The sequence below is a fragment of the Natrix helvetica genome (genome assembly GCF_964273705.1).
Source record: "Natrix helvetica genome assembly, chromosome: Z".
NCBI classification, from domain to species: domain Eukaryota; kingdom Metazoa; phylum Chordata; class Lepidosauria; order Squamata; family Natricidae; genus Natrix; species Natrix helvetica.
In genome coordinates this window covers 24,648,954-24,667,973 of record NC_138554.1, presented here as the reverse complement: position 1 = coordinate 24,667,973, position 19,020 = coordinate 24,648,954, and the positions used below count along the sequence as shown (strand labels likewise).

Here is a 19,020-nt window from a genome sequence, read left to right as displayed (position 1 = left end):
TATATACCAACACCAAAAAAAGGAATAATTTAAAAAGCAACAAGCCACTGAAATGTTTGCTCAGGATACCAGAAAAGTATGATTAATCACTCTCTAAGAATGATTAAGAAAATTTTACATTAGGATTAAGAGGCCCAAAAGAAAGAATCTAGAAGATGCAGCATTGGAGAAACTGAAAGATAAGAAAAATTTCCCTTCTGTACCAAGAAATTTTATGAATTTGGGAGAAAGTTATAATTTTCTGGCATTTCACGGTGCCCCTCTGAACATGTTGTTCCACCTTTAACAACTTCTTTCAAAAGACAAATCCTGCTTTCATCCATCTCCTCCAGTGGTGGGTTGCAGGCGGTAGGCCCTGGTACAGGTATACCAGAGCCTGCCCGGAGCAGCGGGTACCGTTCCAGTACAGTGTTCCGGAGGGCCCGCCCGCACTCCTTACCTGTCTTTAAAGTCTTCGGCGCTTCTGTACATGCGTACGGTGCTTACAGCGTCTGCACGACACCTCCGCCGAGCATCTGGTGCATCGCGGAGGCTTGCGGAGGTATCGCTGGACAGTAAGGCGCATGTGCACTGCCCACATCCATGTGGATGATGCTGAATCTGTAACCCACCACTGGTCTCTTCCCCAACCCCTTGTCTTCTTACCTCATATTTTTGACGCCTGAGTTTCTCCATCAGATCAAACTTCTCTGATTCTAGATGATGGATCCAATCATGGAGCTCTTTGGCCTTTTCCCTGGAGACACAGGAAAATACGATCCTCCAGTAATGCCACAGCATCTTTCAACCTAGGTCTCCTTTCCACCCCACCCTAGGAATCCAATCACAGAGTTCTCCTCTGGGTCCCACCTCAGTTGTTGCTCGCCTAAATTGTCTATGTTCAAAGGTTTTCGTCGCTCTGCTAAGATCCGGATCTTCATTTCTCGGCCGGTCTGCCGCTTGCCACGTTTTTGCTCTGCCTAAAAAACAAAATAACAGAATAACAAGAGTTGGAAGGCACCTGGTGGTTTTCTAGTTCAACCCCACGCTCAGGCAGGAGACCCTACACCATTTCAGATAAATAGTTGCCCAATCTCTTCTTAAAAACTTGCAGTGTTGGAGTATCCACATCTTCTAAAGGCAAGCTGTTCTACTGATTAATTGCTCTAATTGTCAGGAAATTTCTTCTTGGTTCTAGGTTGCTTCTTTCCTTGATTAGTTTCCATCCATTGCTTCTAGTCCTGCCTTCAGGTGCTTTGGAGAATAAATTGCCTCCCTCTTCTTTGTGGCAGTCCCCGAGATATTGAATCACATCATGTCACCTCTAAGTCCTTCTTTTCATTACACCAGACATACACAATTTCTGCAACTGTTCTTCATATGTTTTAGCCTCTTCTCTGCACTCTTTCTAGAATCTCAACATTTTAATACACACACACACACACACACATGTATTGTGTCACAACCCCTGGTATGCCCAAATATGGGAGGGAGCATACTGCTTCCCTTTTCTGTCTTTCGGCTCACCCTAGGAGCCATCCAGGCAAAAAGCCATTTTTTATGTTGCCTTGTTACATTTGTGTTGCATTTGTGCTGATAAATAAATAAAGGGAGACTAGTATAGATCTATTTCAAGCTATTTAGCTCTCATCAGGTAGCCATACCCTTACTGGGAATCATACCTGGGCTGTATTACATATCAGGCAGTTGTATTAGCCACTAATACAATACGATACGATACAATACAATACAATACAATAGTAGAGTTGGAAGGGACCTTGGAGGTCTTCTAGTCCAACCCCCTGCTTAGGCAGGAAACCCTATACCGTTTCAGACAAATAGCTATCCAACATCTTCTTAAAGACTTCCAGTGTTGGGGCATTCACAACTTCTGGAGGCAAGCTGTTCCACTGATTAATTGTTCTCACTGTCAGGAAATTTCTCCTCAGTTCTAAGTTGCTTCTCTCCTTGATTAGTTTCCACCCATTGCTTCTTGTTCTACCCTCAGGTGCTTTGGAGAATAGTTTGACTCCCTCTTCTTTGTGGCAGCCCCTGTGATATTGGAACAATGCTATCATGTCTCCCCTAGTCCTTCTTTCTCTTAAGCTAAACATACCCAGTTCCTGCAACCGTTCTTCATATGTTTTAGTCTCCAGTCCCCTAATCATCTTTGTTGCTCTTCTCTGCACTCTTTCTAGAGTCTCCACATCTTTTTTACATCGTGGCGACCAGAACTGAATGCAGTATTCCAAGTGTGGCCTTACCAAGACATTATAAAGTGGTATTAACACTTCACGTGATCTTGATTCTATCCCTCTGCCTAAAAAAAAAAACATTAAAAAAATTAACAAAGGCTTTCTGTCTGGACGGCTCCTAGGGTGAGCCGAAAGACAGAAAAGGGAAGCAGTATGCTCCCTCCCATATTTGGGCATACCAGGGGTTGTGACACAATAGATACCTATTTCCCTGGCTTAGCTGATAAACAAGGAGAACCTGTGGCTTAGTGGCTAATACAACTGCCTGATATGTAATACAGCCCAGGTTCAATTCCCAATAATGGTATGGCTAGCTGATGAGAGCTAAATAGCTTGAAATAGATCTAAACTAGTCTCCCTTTATTTATTTATCAGCACAAATGCAACACACACACACACACACACACACACACAATGTTTTCGTGGCAACCAAAACTGGATGCAATATTCGAAGTATGATTTTATCAAAGCATTATAAATTGGTATTAACACTTCACATCTTTTGATTCTATCCCTCTATAGAACAAAAAGGAACAAACCAGAATCACCCAGGATAACGTCAGGTTGGGTGGAATGTTGGATAGGCTGCCTTCTAGTCAAGTGAGCCCCATGCCTTGGCTAACTCCTCTCCAGCTACCTGCCTTGCTCTACCACCAACTTCTTGGGATGAGAGCAAACCATGTGTAGGCATGTCTTTCCTCTTTCTCCTTCTACTTGCTGCCAGTGCCTGCTCAAGACTGCTAATCTACTGTTAAAGATGCTGGTTGGGGCCCACAATGAACTGAAGCATCAGAGCTATGGGACTCCAAAATTGCAGCAGCACCATTTAGAAGAGACCAAATCTGGAATCAGGGACAACTGCTTTCCTAGAAATGTGTAATCATTTATATAGAACTTTCTCCAAGATGCAGTTGCTTGCTTTTTAAAAATAGATCAGTAAATCTCATGACATTCTCTCATAAACACATGCCAGAGTAGTCTCACTACATAAGATCTCAGGGGTACCTTTGCCAAAAGTCTTACAATGGTGTCCAATTTCTCAAAATGGTAGTTTACTCCTTAGACACTATCATAATATATATTATATTTCTATTGGGCACCTGGGGAATAAGATCAAGGTTCTACTCCCCATCATGTAGTCATATCAAATCAAAACCACTTGATTGTGTCACCCACCATAACAGACAAACATTTCTTATGTGATTATATTTTGCAACAATAGATTCATGTGCAGCTTCATCTTGATGTCTCCGCCTGAAAGAATAAAATGAAATTGTGGTTCCTTCCCAAGTGAAGCCATCAGAAGCTTACCTTGATCAGGTATCCACCAAAGTGAGCTCCCATGTTGGACAGCACTTTTTTCTTCTTAGCATCATCTTCAGCTCTTTTCTTGGCCTCTTCTTCTTCTTTCCTCATCTTTTCTTCCTGCAAAGGAGGACATCATGGAGAACATTATTTAAAGGTGCTTTTCCTGCTCTCTCTTAGGGAAAACTATCAATGTGCCCTTCTTTATCAGGCGAAAAACTATGGAGACTCCAGGCTATGTGAAGATTTCCAAAAATCTTTGGTGTATCCTTCCAAGACTTTCCACAAATTGTCAGCAAATGGGTCGATTCTAGCACAGCAGATGGTGTATGATTTAAAATACCAATAATAATCATAATCATTGTATTATGATTACAATACAGTGTACAGTACAATACACTGTATTGTATTTCATTGGTTTAATTACATTTAAATTAAGATTATATATTCTCCTGCTCCTTTCCATTTCTTAGGTTAGTTAGTTTACTTTATTGATAAGCCTTTGGGCAGAGTTCCAGAGACAAATTATTACTAAAATCTGATAATAACAATTTAAAATGGAATTGAATAAAATGCAGTTTAAAAAGAAATTGGAATAAATACAATAAATATATATATATTTATATTTATATTTATATATATATATATATATATATATATATATATATATATATATATATATATATATATATATATATATATATATATGAGATAAAATTATAGTTCAGTGTCACCCTTACAATCTACCCCAGTCAGTCCCACATATGTCAATCTCAGCCGAAGAATTTTGCTTAAGTACCGTGCTGCGTTAAATGTTATTTTCAGATTCTGGACGCACATAAGGTAAGTTGTTTTGATATGGGGATCCTAATGGCTCATTCGTTTAGTATATAGACCAAGGTACCTGTCTCTCACCCCATTATACAAGCAACAATCAAATAGGATGTCAGCCAGGTCTTCTACCTCTGCGGCTCCGCAAATGCAGAGACATCCATTGTAGGGTGTAGATTGGAATCTCCAATCGTGGAATCCATTGTGTCAAGCTGTTCGAATCTTGCTCATGTAAATATCTTGTATCTTGTAAATATCTAAGATGTTTTGGCAGTTGTAACTTTAAATAGCTGTCTATTAGAAAAGTATGTTTGTATTTGCTCAAGTTAACCACTTTACTAAGGAAATCTTTATTATTTTGTGCTCCTATATCTTTAATTCTTTGGGCAGCTCTTTTTAAAAATTGTTCTCCTACTACGCACACAGCCACAGCTTCTTACAAAATCTGTTAGTTTGATGATCCAGGAGATTTGTAATTGTGATTTTTATTTGCTCTAATAGTAATAACTTGGGGAATCTATCAGTCACCATTTCATTGACTTTCTGCCAGTAAGTTATATGCTCTAATTTTGGATAGTGCATGAATTGTAAGAATTCCCAATTCAGCTCTAATTGCTGCAGCAGATGTTCTACACCTTTAGGTTCTTATCTCGGTTACAAGATTGTGACAGAACATTGAAAAAACAAGTGGGGCTCTTGTTTTGAAATGTTCTAACCAAGAATATACAACTATTGTTGTCTGGCTTAGGAATGTTTGAAGAATTTTAACTCTGCAAATTCACCCAGAAAACGCCTGGGTTCGCAGGCTCAGAAAGAGATTGGAACACATGAACATTTTGATGTACAGGTACTCCTTAACCTACAACAATTCATTTAGTTCAAAGTTACAATGGCACTGAACAATCTGACTTATGACATTTTTCGCTGTTGACCTTTGGAGCATCCCCATGTCACGTGTCCAGAATTCAGATGCTTGGCAATCAGTTCCTATTTATGACCACTGCTGTGTTCCAAGACCATGTGATCAGCTTTTGCAAACTTCTGGCAAGCAAAGTCAATTGGGAAGCCAGGTTCACTTAAAAGCTACCGTGATTCACTTAACAACTGTGGCAAGAAAGGTCATAAAGTGGGGAAAAACTCACTTAACAAATGTGTCACAGCAACAGAAATATTGGGTTCTATTGTTGTCCTAAGTTGAGCTAGACATACAGGCATGATAAAATGCCTAAGGACAGCCCACTCTGACACTTCCTATACAGCTGTGAAAAATAAGGATGTTTTTTCCTTCCTTCCAAAATAAAAATAATTAGCCCTACACCAAATGTACAATGTCAAACTGCAGCAACCAATTTTAAGACTGTCTCCAACATATGGCACTGCTGCACAACTGCTGTAGCCCCTGAGCTATTCAAAATGACAGATTTAACACAATGCATTACGCTGGCCACTGTGGGAAACTGAAAAAGATTGGGCTGCTAAGAACCATCTCATATTTATAACTGGTCCTTCCATTCAAGAGACTACCAGCTGAATACTAATGAACGCTCCTAAGATAGCTTTCAGATTCTGCTTCTCCCCTTTGCTCAGCAAAATGTCTCACATGCTAAAATTTGTACCTTCCCTCTTTTTGGCTCCATCCTTTTTTTTTTTTAATGTTAAAATAGTGAAATACAAAATGAAAATAATTACACGGAATTGTGATGGCACTTATTAAAGTTTTTGCCACATTTTAGGTCTGATTCTCCAGGGCATTGAGTTCTGGAAGCACAGACCTCAAATCTAGCAAAAATGCTAGCCAACCCCATAGTTTGTTTTTCCCAGTGACAACATAGGCCTCTCACCGCACCGGGGGGTGGGTGGGTGGGGGTGTCACACTTGTTCCCCAGCACTCCACTTAATGATCCAAAGTGGTCACTTTATTACCACAACTGGGAGAGTCGGGATTGTGGTTATTGAGTGAAGCCAGTATGGTTATAAGTGGAGGACTATCTGTAAATGTCTAAGAGATCATATGAGTTAAAGGACCTTCACATTTTTCCCACACCAGCATAAGAACTGGGTATGTCTAGCTTAAGAGAAAGAAGGACTAGGGGAAATATGATAGCATTATTCCAATATCTCAGGGGTTGCCACAAAGAAGAGGGAGTCAAACTATTCTCCAAAGCACCTGAGGGTAGAACAAAAAGCAATGGGTGGAAACTAATCAAGGAGAGAAGCAACTTAGAACTGAGGAGAAACTTCCTGACAGTTAGAACAATCAATCAGTGGAACAGCTTGCCTCCAGAAGCTGTGAATGCCCCAACACTGGAAGCCTTTAAGAAGATGTTGGATAGCCATCTGTCTGAAACGGTATAGGGTTTCCTGCCTAGGCAGGGGGTTGGACTAGAAGACCTCCAAGGTCCCTTCCAACTCTACTATTGTATTGTATAAGAGGTCTACCTACCATTCCTTTCTAAATATTTTTCCAAGCTCCGATAGACCTGGAACAATATTTTCTCATGAATTTAGTTTCATTTTTAAATCCTAAGAAGTATGTTTCACATTTTAAAACACTAAACTGATTGAGGTTTTTTTTTCCCCCAGAATTGGATACTTTGATACTGTCAAGATTGAACCCCTTTGCTTCTTTCAAACTTTAATGCTTTTCAACTTGTCAGTGAACTGGGGCGAAGGAAGGGGAAAATGGAATGCCAAGAATGTATGGGGAGATAATGAGAGCTTTGAAGCCATCAAGGTCACCACTGCAGGTGCTCCAGAAAAAGATGGACTCTTCCATAACAAAAGGACATCTCATAAATGGACAATGGGATCACCAGGGGTGGGGAGAAGGGCAATCTATTGTTTAACTAGGCAAGTATTTGTGTGGGAAAATCAGAGTTGTTTTTGTTTCTTCAGAATCCAATAAACTTTTTCTTTTGGGAATTCAAATCTCCCAAGAGTTTTTCTTTGTTTTGGGTTCACTAGTCGGACAGTTGACAGATACTACTTTCCATAGGTCAGAAACAAAACCAATATACTAGTAACTTTCATTTTGCGTTTTCATATCTTATAAAATTGAACTCTGCTACCATTTAGCGCAGCATCTTCTAAAGCAGAGGTCTTCAATTTCTGGGCCGTGGCCCACTACCAGGTTGTGGCCTGTTTGAAACTGGGCCACATGAACAGCAGTCAGGTGTACATCTTCATGTGCTCAACTCAACTTGCGCGAGCAGGCAGGCAAGCACTCACCCACACCGCTCAACTTGTGCAAGCAGCAGGCTGGCGCAGACACAGGTGCAACGTGGGACCTGCCACTTGCACATTCAGGCCACCAAGTCATCACGGTTGGGGGACTGCTGTTCTAAAGAACTTAAAATTACAGATACCTCCAAGTTTGCTAAGCATCTGGGCCATACTATTTAGTAATATGTTTGCATTACATTATCTACCATGTCTTGAAGACTATTCAAATTCAGAAGACAAATCTTTCAAAAAATTTAAAATAACAACTAAAAGCCAACCAATTTAAAGTGTTAATTCTTTGTTTTAGCACAAGGATTCCAATTTAAAAAAACAAAACAACTTCCTGGCTATTTCCACACTTGAATTATCCCAATGTTGACTTCTCATGTGATTCAGAGTCAAGTTGCAGTTTCTTATCTATCGATCACCAAATATACCTACGGTAGTTGATTTGGAAGAAAGCTGAAAATGAAGAACCTAAATTAATAAATTTAGACCTTAATATCCGCTAAGATTTCAAAGGTTTTAGACTGTGGAATTCCTGGTGGTCTCTGAGCTTGGTTGTTTGTTTGCAGACATCCCACTACCCAACTAGGTGACCTCATCAGTGCATCGTCCTTAGTTTTACATTCTTTCCTATTCCATTCTAGACAATTATAACACTCACAGCAAGCTTGGCCTGTCGCTCCCGTTCTTTCTCAGTGCGGACTCGCTGTTGTTCGGCACGTTCTGCCCTGCGATGTTCCTGTCAAAGGACACAAACGATGACTTGAACTCTTTACGGCATTCAGCAAGGTGATTTCATCAAAGCCCATTTTCAGCCAAGGACAAGATGATGTATTCCCCACTCCCTTCCTTTCAGAAAATGGTGGAACTCTATCGGCAAATGAAAGCATCACATGGACAGGTGCTGGTCCTCAACAGACTGTAATAGAGCCTGGAATTTTTGTCACGATGGGTCATAAGCAGTCGTGGGATCCTACCGGTTTAAAAACCGGTTCGGTGATTACGCTCATGTGCAGTTTTGAGAAAACTTACCTTCTGCATTAACCGCTGGGGAGGAAAACAGCTGAGGCATGGCAATACGCTCTGCCACGTGACTCAGCTGAGAAGATAAAGGTCAGTAAAGCGCAGGGATGGACGGGCCCACTTGATTGTTGGAGTGAACCGGTTCGCTCGAACCGATCCAAACCGGTAGGATCCCACCCCAGGTCAAGGCACCTACATGATTAAAAATACCACGACTTCTTTTTCATGATCATTAAGTGAATTCTGGGTTCTTTAAGTAAACGTAGTGGTCGCTAAGCAGATGCTATGGTCGTTAAATGAATCAATGTATTTCTATGAGCAGTTCTTGCCAGAAACTGGCAAAAAAAAATCACACAAATCATGGTGGCAAAAAATACACGCAAATGCTGCAACTGGCCATAAAGGTGGCCAAGTAGTCAAAACTTTTTAATGGTTAAAAAGTTGGCTTTTCCAGCAAGCCGGCCTGGCCTGTTAATTTTAATTTTAACTTATTTTAAATGTATTGTTTTTTTTTAAATTCGGTTTGCTTTTTTGGATATGGATTTAATCTTTTTTAATTTTTGGGATGTGTGTTTTTTAATGTTGTACGCCACCCTGAGTCCTTTTGGAGAAGGGCGGCATATAAATCCAAATAAACCAAACCAAATCAAACCAAAACAGGCTCATGTGGCCACGTGGGAGTGTGCAGCCATAAGAAACCTGAAACCAAGTTGTAAATAACTTTTAGGAGTCTGTTGTAACTTCAATGGTTGCTAAGCAGCCAGTCACTAAGCAATGACCACCTGTATTTGAGCATTTCTCACCCCTGTGTCTTCTAGCACCAAGGAACAGCTTCCTCTCTCACTCCTTCCATAAAATGCCATTGGACATATGTTTTTGGATTTCAGAGATCTCTTTCTGAGAAACATAATGTGGGTATATCAGGGGTGAGTTCCGGATCCCGGTGCAACCGGTACGGTGCAACAGGGCCCAGCGTCCACCACATGAACGTGCACAGTGTATGCACACTTACCGCCTGCGGTGCTCCATGATGCCTCCACGACACTCCAGCTGCTCGGCAGAGCGTCGCACAGGTGCCATTACACTTCATGCGTGGTAGCCCTGAAGAGCTCAAATACAGGTAAGGAGCACGGTCAGACGGTTGGGCCCTCCAGAGCACCGTACCAGAACGGTACCTAGTGCTCCCGGCACGCACCGATACACCCGTACCGGGGCATACCGGTCATAACGCACCACTGGGGCATATGCATAATGGTTATCTTTTGAGAGCTGAATCCAACGAAATTTAATTTTAATGTATGCTGATTAGTGTACATTTAAAATGACAATAAGGTTCTATTCTATTCCATTCTCCAGATAAATGCAGACTTTGTTTAGGAATTATCACGCTTAATTATCTGGGAACGCAACTACAGATAGTCCTCGATTTATAACCCTTCATTTAGCAACCGCTTGAAGATACGACGACACTGAAAAAAGTGACTTCTAACTGATCCTCACACTTATGACCAATGTAATATCCTTAAGGTCATATGATCAAAATTTGGGTGCTTGGCAACCAGCATGTATTTATGGCAGGTGCAGTGTTTTGGGCTCATGTCATTTGTGAACTTCCCAGCTGGCTTTTGATAGGCGAAATCAATAGGAGACTTAATGAATTGACTTAATGACCGTGTAATTCACTTAACTGCAATTATTTCCTTAGCAACGATGGCAAAAAAGGTTGTAAAATCAGTCAATGTTCACTTAATAACCGACTTGCTTAGCAACAGAAATTCTCGTCCCAATTGTGATTGTAAGTTGAGGACCACCTGTATTTCATATTTTGGATTCAGCTTGCATCATGGTGCCTAACCAGCCACCAGGTGGCAGTGAAGAGCAACATTTTGTTCCCTTGAAAGATTGGCTGTTCCTGATTTATGAAGACTGTGTAAAATTCAGTTTTGGATTGAATCCTATGAGTTAAAATCCCATTTGCCTCTTCCCAACTTCCCTGAGTGGGAAAGCCATTACAAAGACAGTTCTACTTCATTCTTATCGAAGAAGCTTCTACAGAGCTGAAGAAGCTTCTTGGAGGAGAAGCGAAACGTCTTCAAAGAAAAAGCAGAAAATCCAGTTGCGTCTTGGATAAAAGCACCTTTGGGACAACCGTGACTTGCATGACTGAGAATCTCCATAGACGAAAAACAAAAATACCTTTCCCTGTTGGAAGAAATGTCCTTCTGGGTTCGGCTCCAAGTGGGGAAAAAGACACTGGAGACACGGAGGCTGCTTATCCCAAACCGCGCAACCCTCTGAACTCCCCCTCCCTCCAAAAACACCGGGATAAAACCAAAGATAGCAACACACGGCTATCTACTATAAACCTACCAAAATCTTTCTTCCCTCTGGCAGTGCATTCAAAGTACAAAGAACAATTAAAGGAGAGAGAGAGAGAGAGAGAGAGACCCCCCCACAAAAACATGACAAGCACCAAGTTTAGTGATGTTTTTCAGGGCCCCTTTGGAGTTGGACTTTATGGACTCTTGGGCTTGCCAGTAGCTGAGCCATTTGGTATAAATCTGTGGTGGCAAACCTATGGCACATGCGCCACAGGTGGCATGCAGAGCCCTCTCTATGGGCACGCAAGCTGTTGCCCCAGCTCAGATCTGCAGATACATGCGCCTCCCACTGGCCAGCTCATTTTCGGGTCTTTGCTGTGCATGTGCAGAGGGGGGCGCATGCAGGAGACACGGATGCATGTGGAGGGGGTTGCGCAGAGGGCAGGGGGAGATGTGGGTGCAGCGCTCCTCCGCTGCCTGTTTTTGGTCCCAGGAGGCTGAAGAGATGCCTACTCGGCCCAAAATGAGGGGCAGGGTGAATGGGGGGATCACCTGAATATACGCAGGGGGGCAGGGCACGCTTGGGGGTTATCACGCATGCATTGCATTATGGGTATGGGTACGCATGCATGTGCTGTTGCGTGCGCACTTTCGGCACACGGCAACAAAAAGGTGAGCCATCACTGGTATAAGTGTTCAAACACTGGAACACAGAGTGGAGGAAATCCCCAAGTGCTAGTCCTGCTTTAAGGAAAGAAGCCAGCTGAGAAACTAGTGGTCACAAAATCATGTGAAGTATTAGTACCGCTTTATAAATCCTTAGTAAGGTCAGACCTGGAATACTGAATCCAGTTTTGATCACCACGTTACAAAAAAAAAAAATGTTGAGGCTTTGGATAAAGTGCAGAGAAGAGCAATTAAGAAATACTAAAGATCTGAAGGCAAAAACACGAAGAACGGTTGCAGGATTTAGGTTTGGCTAGTCTAGAAAAAAATGACTTTTAGAAGTGACATGTTAGCAGTATTCCAGTACTTGAGGGACTGCCACAAAGAAGAAGGGGGTCAACTTATTTTCCAAAGCACCAGAAGGCAAGACAAGAAGCAATGGATGGAAACCAATCGAGGAGAGAAGCAACCTGGAATTAAGGAGAAACTTCCTAACAGTGAGAACAATTAACCAGTGGAACAGCTTGCTTTCAGAAATTGTGGGCGATCCATTACAGGAGGTTTTTAAGAAGAGACTGGACAGCCACTTCTATGGGGTTGGACTAGAAGACCTCCAAGGTCCCTTCCAGCTCGATTCTGATTGACTAACTTGCTCTAAGGTACTCTGAGCTGCCTAGCAAAAGGTGGGGGAAGTGAAGGAGGAAAGTCTGGTCAAAGGAAAGATTTTTTTTTTCTTTTAAATGGCAGCAGGCAACTGAGATAGGGGTAGTGGTGATATAACAAGAGCTGGAAATGAACCAGCAATAGGGGAGGAGGGAGGAGGAAGATGAGGCTGGATCCTGGAGAGACCAGGTAGAAAAAGGAAGCATGAAGACTGGAGCTAGTTTGGAAGGAAGGAGTTTGAAAGTTTGGATTGGGCTGGTGTGAAAAATACGTGGAAGATTAAGAAGGGCGAGAGGATTCACTGGAGAAGCAGGGAGGTAGGTGTCTTAAGGGAGAGTTTAAGTAAAGGCAGGTAGTCCTCAACTTACAACTTTTGGTTTAGTGACTGTTCAAAGTTACAACGGCACTAAAAAAAAGTGGCCTGCTATGACTGTTTTTCACACTTATGACTGTTGCAGCATCTCCATGGTTCCGTTATCAAAATTCAGGCCTTTGGCAACTGGCATGTATTTAGAGCCATGGTGGCGCAGTGGTTAGAATGGAGTACTGCAGGCTACTTCTGCTGACTGCCAGCTGCCAATAGTTTGGCAGATCGAATCTCGCAAGTCTCAAGGTTGACTCAGCCTTCCATCCTTCCAAGGTGGGTAAAATCAGGATCCAGAATGTTGGGGGCAAGAGGCTGACTCTGTAAACAGCTTAGAGAGGGCTGTAAAAGGACTGTGAAGCAGTATATATGTCTAAGTGCTGTTACTATTGCTATGAAGTTTGCGGTGCCTTGGGATCATGGGATCCCCATTTGTAACCTTCCCAGCTGGCTCCTGACCTGCGAAGACAATGGGAGAAGCCAGATTTGCTTAATAGCTGCAGAACTGCATGATTCACTTAACAACTGCAGAGATTCGTTTAACAACTGTGGGAGAAAAGGCCAAAAAATGAGGCACAACTCATTTCAAAACTGTCTTGCTTAGCAACAGAAATTTTGGCCTTCGTTGTCGTCGTAAGTCAAGGACTACCTGCAGGTATAAAGAGCCGATTTGGTGTAGTGGTTAAAGACATCAGGCTATAAAGTGTAAGGCCATGTCCAACTGAAGGCATAAAGCCATATGGGTGATTGTGGGCCAGCCATTGTCTCTTAGCCCTAGGAAGGAGGCAATAGCAAGCCTCTACTGAAAATCTTGCCAAGAAAGCTGGACTTGTCCACGTGGATGCCGGATCTCAAAACTGACTCAAACACAGAAAACAAAAGCATCGACCTCACCCTTGCAGATCCTGTAGCATATGTGGTTAAATAAAAGAATCAGGTTGGGATTGTAATTCATGTAGCTTTGTTAGTTTAAGACTCCTTCTTAAAGTCGATGTGGCTTTGGTTAAATCTGTCTTCAAATATTTGGTTTCTTTGCTGTAAATTCAACACATGATGTGCAAACGCAGCCAGAAGAGAGGCAAGTTCTTAAATGCCCATCTCCCCTTCGAGCTGGGTGATGAGACCTCAGTGTCTCAAGGGCTATCAATGGGGCAGACCAGGGGTGAAATCCTTCCGGTTCGGCCCGTCTCAGCGAACCGGTAGGGACAATTGTCCTTGGTTCAGCAAACTGGTAGTAAAAAAAAACACAACAACTTCTGAGCATCGCGGTGCTCAGCTGTGAGCGACGTGATCATCAGAAGCTATTTTTTAAAGCTTTTAAAGCCTTTTTTCCCTGCTGGTTTGCCTGACCCGGCAGGGGAAAAATGCTTTAAAAAGCTTTAAAAAATAGCTGAAAGTGAAAAAAAAAGTTGGCCACACCCACCCAGTCACATGACACACACCCCACCAAGCCACACCCACAGAACTGGGGCGGGGATTAGATTTCACCACTGGGGCATACACAGAGTCCTGGGGGCTTTCTGGATCAGCTTCAATCATAGTGGAATTGTTGGCTTCGACACTCCTGTAATCACAGTCTCCAAGATTATTAACCCTAGGGGCCCTTGCCTCTCTCTTGGCTCTAAGCCTATCAAAGAGAAGGATTGGGGGGAACATGACAACTGTCTTCTCGTACTTGGAAGAATCAATAGGTGCTGAGTTAATATGGACTTGGCAGAAAAATATTTGGTCCATATTAGTATAGGGAAAAAATGAACACGAAAGAACTGTAACTAATGTGGTTTGGTCATATAGAGACCATGAATGAAATTCAGATTGCAAACTAAATTCGTGAAAGAACAGAAAATAGATCAAAAGAAGACTGGGAAGACTGAGAAAGTCCTGGTTGGGTAGAATGATCTCATATTTATGAGATGAATTTAAAGAAGAAATGTATGAATTGGAGCACAGACTTGGTGGAAAGAGAGGTGATTTGCAAGGAGGGAATGTTATGGTACTATGCAAAACCTTTTCCCAGTTTATATAATACTGATACAGTTTGGTCTGCCTGCCTGCCTGCCTGCCTGCCTGCCTGCCTGATATTAAGGCAGTGTTTCTCAACCTTGGCAACTTTAAGATAAGTTGACTTCAACTCCCAGAATCCTGCAGCCAACCATGGTCCCTAGATAAGACAGGAAGCTCTGGAAGACTGGCCTTTGGTTTTCTTTTGTTTACTCCTTGAAATATTTGCCAACTGCCAAGAAACCATTCAGAATTTTATCCAGGGGTGGACAGCCCAGAAAAATGAACTAATTCAAATAGATATGTAAAAGGATAACATGGCTGCCACTCTAGCATCAAGCTATACAGAGAACTAGAACTCACAATCCTTGACATGAGGCCCACAAGCTCTTCCTCTTCTTTTTTCCTCTGCTCAAAGTGTACATCAATGAGAGTTTGCAGTTCCAGGAGGTCCTTCTCCATACGCTTGCGGTGGATGTCCTGTTCGTCATCATCAGAAGGAAAGAAGAGGTATAAACAATGAAAATATTTCCTTCTAACACCTCTGAGGGACATTGTTGTCCTTCTGTGCTTGCCAAACTACTCCATCTGAAGGAACTACGTACAATGGCAATAGTTGTCGATATGAAAGATTGGAGAATGCACATTAGCACACTCGCTCATGTAAAAAAGATGATGAATGATTAAGAAAATACTCACATCAAAATCCACTCTCTCTCCCTCGGGGATTTTTGGAGGAGCTAACTGTGGGACCATTGGCCTTTGTTTGTGAGAGCACAGACCAAGAAAGAAGAATATTGTTAGTGTTCTTTTGGGTACGAATCCCACCTCCCCAACTACAAAATCTTTTAAATAATTTTTTCTCTGTTAAATGATATTGATTGATGAATACAACCAAGGCAAGCTTTACAAACTATATAAGGATAAAGCAAAGCTTATTACAGGTAGTCTTCAACTTACAAGCATTTGTTTAGTGAGCATCTGAAGTTACAACAGCACAGAAAAAAGTAATTTATGACAATTTTTCACGTTTATGACCGTTGCTGTATCCCTATGCAAAATTCAGGTGCCTGGCAACTGGCGTGTGTTTACGACAGTTGCACCTGTCATGTGATCACCATTGTTACAAATGGTTGTAAGTCAAGGACTACTTGTAATCACACCTTTTGATCATAAGACGGCATCATGGAGGAAAAATGGGGTTTCATTGTAGAAAGACACAGGAGCTCAGAAAAGTGGAGAAAAATGATTGCAACACTCCTGGGGTATAACCAGAGATGAGTTCCTACCGATTCGGACCAGTTCAGCCGAGTAGGTAGTAACTCGATCTGCCACCCACCCACCCCGAACCGGTTCTATCATCAGCGCCACCAACTTGATTTTAAACTTCTGCACATGCGCAGAACAGCTTTCATTGCAAAAATGTACTTTTCCCTTTTCTAACTGTGCGCGTGTGAAGACTTTTTTAGGTCTTGCTTCACTCGCGGGCACAAACGTTTTTGCACGCCGAACAGCAGTAATGCTGGCAGCAGCCCACCCCTGGGTATAACCCCTTCTTCTTACCTTGGCCTGGGACGTTCTTCTTCTGTGAGAAACAGAAGATAGAAAGACGATTATTAGATGCAGAGAAAGAAGAAAACTTTGAACTGTGAAAGATTTGTCAGAGGTGATGCAGGAAACTGAATTATGCATAATCCTAACAAGGGATGGGTTACATTTCTACACATTCATAAAAAGAGGCCAATTAGGGCAGGAATAAAAAGTGGATGACAATGTTGAACTTTCCTAGATAGGATAGACCTACATTTCAACAGAGTGACTGTTCTGCATTAGTCTAAACTGGGGAGGAGTTCTGCTGACTGCTAAGATGTAGTTTTATACTTGGGCGGGATAAGTGATGTTACGAGGCAGTCTTCACATTATTGTCGTCATCCTCCAGGCTATTCATCTAATCTTGGCACCCAATATTTTGATCAGTGCTGGGGTGGACAACCTATCATCTTTCAATTGTTGCAGAGCTGCAATTTCCAGCAACACCAGTAAGCTGGAATGAGACAATTCGCTACCGCTAACTCACTATGATCAATTCACTGTAGTCAACATGCTATGAGCAGTGGTGGGATTCAAAAGTTTTTACTACTGGGTCTGTGGGCGTAGCTTGGTGGGTGTGGTGTGGCTTGGTGGGCATGGCTTGGTGGGCACGGTAGGGGAAGGATACTATAAAATCTCCATTCCCTCCCCACTCCAGGGGAAGGTTACTGCAAAATCCCCATTTCCTCCTGATCAACTGGGACTCGGGAGGCAGAGAATAGATTGGAGGAGGGCCAGTCAGAGGTGGTATTTACTGGTTCTCCGAAATACTCAAAATTTCCGCTACCAGCTCTCCAAAACTGGCCAGAACCTGCTGAATACCACCCCTGGCTATGGGACAAGTGGCCATGGGACAATTCAACAAATACAAAAGTTATCTTCATGTCAATGAAACCATGGCCACTAATAATAAAATAAAGAAAGTAAATCCAGAAATACAAGAGTTACAATAGTTTTGACGAAAACGTGGTTACCAATAATAAAAGTAACTGAATGAAACAATTAATACAGCATTGGATGTCCCATGGTGAGTTTTCCTGCAGCGAGTTGGTCATAGTGAGTTGTCTGGTGGCAAGTTGGCCATGGAGAATTGCTTGCGACAAGTTGTCCCAGACTCCTGGTAAGCCAGCACAGTAGTGAGGGTTGCTAGAAATGATAGTTTGAAGCAACTGGGGAGACTAAAATTGCCATCGACATTGGCCTTCTGTAGGGTTGCTTACTTAAAGTGGAATTGTTTCTGCCTTTTAAGAGGCTATTCAACCTTCAGAGCATTTTGCCAACCTTTTGTTGTCACTGTATGATATCAACAATCCTTAGATTGCGTCTCTTAGTCAATAGCTCCTTCTCCTGCCCCAAAAAAGTGATTAGAAAACTCTGGTTTGAAAATTGAACCTTGAGATTAGCTCTAAATCTAACCCAAACCCCAGAAATTACTCCGTGAAGATAGATAGATACCAAACAAAATACAGTTTTCATGATCTGACATTGGTTTGCTTACAGCCATGTCTATAGGTACTAGAAAATATCCACTAGCACCATTTGGGCTTCGATATGTTGCTTCCCTTATAGACATGGGAGGGGTATGCGTGTTCTCAGATATATAGATACATAGCAAGAACACATTGCTACACACTACATGCATGTATCTAGAACATACATAGCACACAGACAGCATCAGAGGCCCAAAGATATATCTCTATAAAATATATCAGCCAGGCCTGTTCTTTTAGAAACCTGCAGAAATCCTTTTCTTTTGAGGGTGTGGATGGGTGGGAAGGAGGAAATACAGGTAGTCCTTGACTTACAACCATTCATTTAGTGACTATTAAAAGTTACAACAGCACTGAAAAAAATGACTTATGACCATTTTTCACGCAGCTGTTGCATCTCCATAATCACATGATCAAAATTCAGACACGTGGCAGCTGGAATACATTTGTGACAGTTGCAGTATCTCCGGCTCATGCAATGACTTTTCCTGACCTTCTGACAAGCAAAATCAATGGGGGAGCCAGATTCACTTAACAACAGTGTTATTAACAGCTGCAGTGATTCACTTAAGAACTGAGGCAAGAATGGTGGTAAAGTGGGGCAATGTCATTTAACAACTGTCTGGCTTAGCAATAAAAATTTTGGGCTTGTTGTAGTTGTAAGTCGAGAACTACTGTACATTGGAGGCGATGGAATAAGAGCAGTGAGATAATTTTTGACAAACAAGGCCAAGAAGCCAATGGCTTTATAGTGGGCGCAGGAAGAAACAAGATGGCAGAGAGGAATGGCATTTCACATCCACTCAACGCCTTATAACTTTCTTTTACCACTGTAAATTCATTTACCCCTACGAGTTATTTCTACAAGTCCCATTCTCCACGCTGCCTCCAGTGCTTGCTTTCTATATGGGCAATTCTCCCTAGAAGCTGCTGGTGATGGTAAATAAAATAGCATTTTGTTAGTTCTTATTTCAAGCAAAGACCCCTTATGTAGAATTAAGCTAGTATTTTCCCTGATGTGCAAGCTTTTCACTTGCAGGGAGGTGCTTATTTGGGGAGCACTAAAGGTGATTTCTGCCCAATCCCCTAAGCAGACCCACATGAAAGTATATAACTATTTCTGTCACTTGCTTATAGAGACTGGATCACTATTGCTTGTCTCTTGACTATTCTGGGAGATACTGCATATACTTATGAATAAATCAAGAATTTTAGGTGCCAAAATGCCCCCCCCCCCCGAATTGGGTTTGATTTATCTGTAGATGGATTTATCATGAGTACATACGGTAATGCTTTTTAAAAGT

The 19,020-nt window shown here is 42.0% G+C and overlaps 1 protein-coding gene across 5 annotated transcripts in view; it reads right to left on the bottom strand.

Annotated features, from left to right (window-relative positions):
* TNNT1 (troponin T1, slow skeletal type) overlaps nt 1-19,020 on the bottom strand; it is a 42,773-nt gene that overhangs the window by 4,755 nt on the left and 18,998 nt on the right. For 4 of the 5 annotated variants that reach the window (XM_081932759.1, XM_081932760.1, XM_081932762.1 and 1 more), the window contains 7 exons: nt 16,200-16,221; nt 15,336-15,396; nt 15,000-15,116; nt 8,260-8,337; nt 3,546-3,659; nt 850-959; nt 646-736 (listed from right to left, as the gene is read on the bottom strand). In XM_081932759.1, the coding sequence (XP_081788885.1) occupies nt 646-736; nt 850-959; nt 3,546-3,659; nt 8,260-8,337; nt 15,000-15,116; nt 15,336-15,396; nt 16,200-16,221 (593 nt within the window). The remainder of the gene's footprint in view (nt 1-645; nt 737-849; nt 960-3,545; nt 3,660-8,259; nt 8,338-14,999; nt 15,117-15,335; nt 15,397-16,199; nt 16,222-19,020) is intronic. The other variant, XM_081932761.1, reaches the window with a different exon arrangement.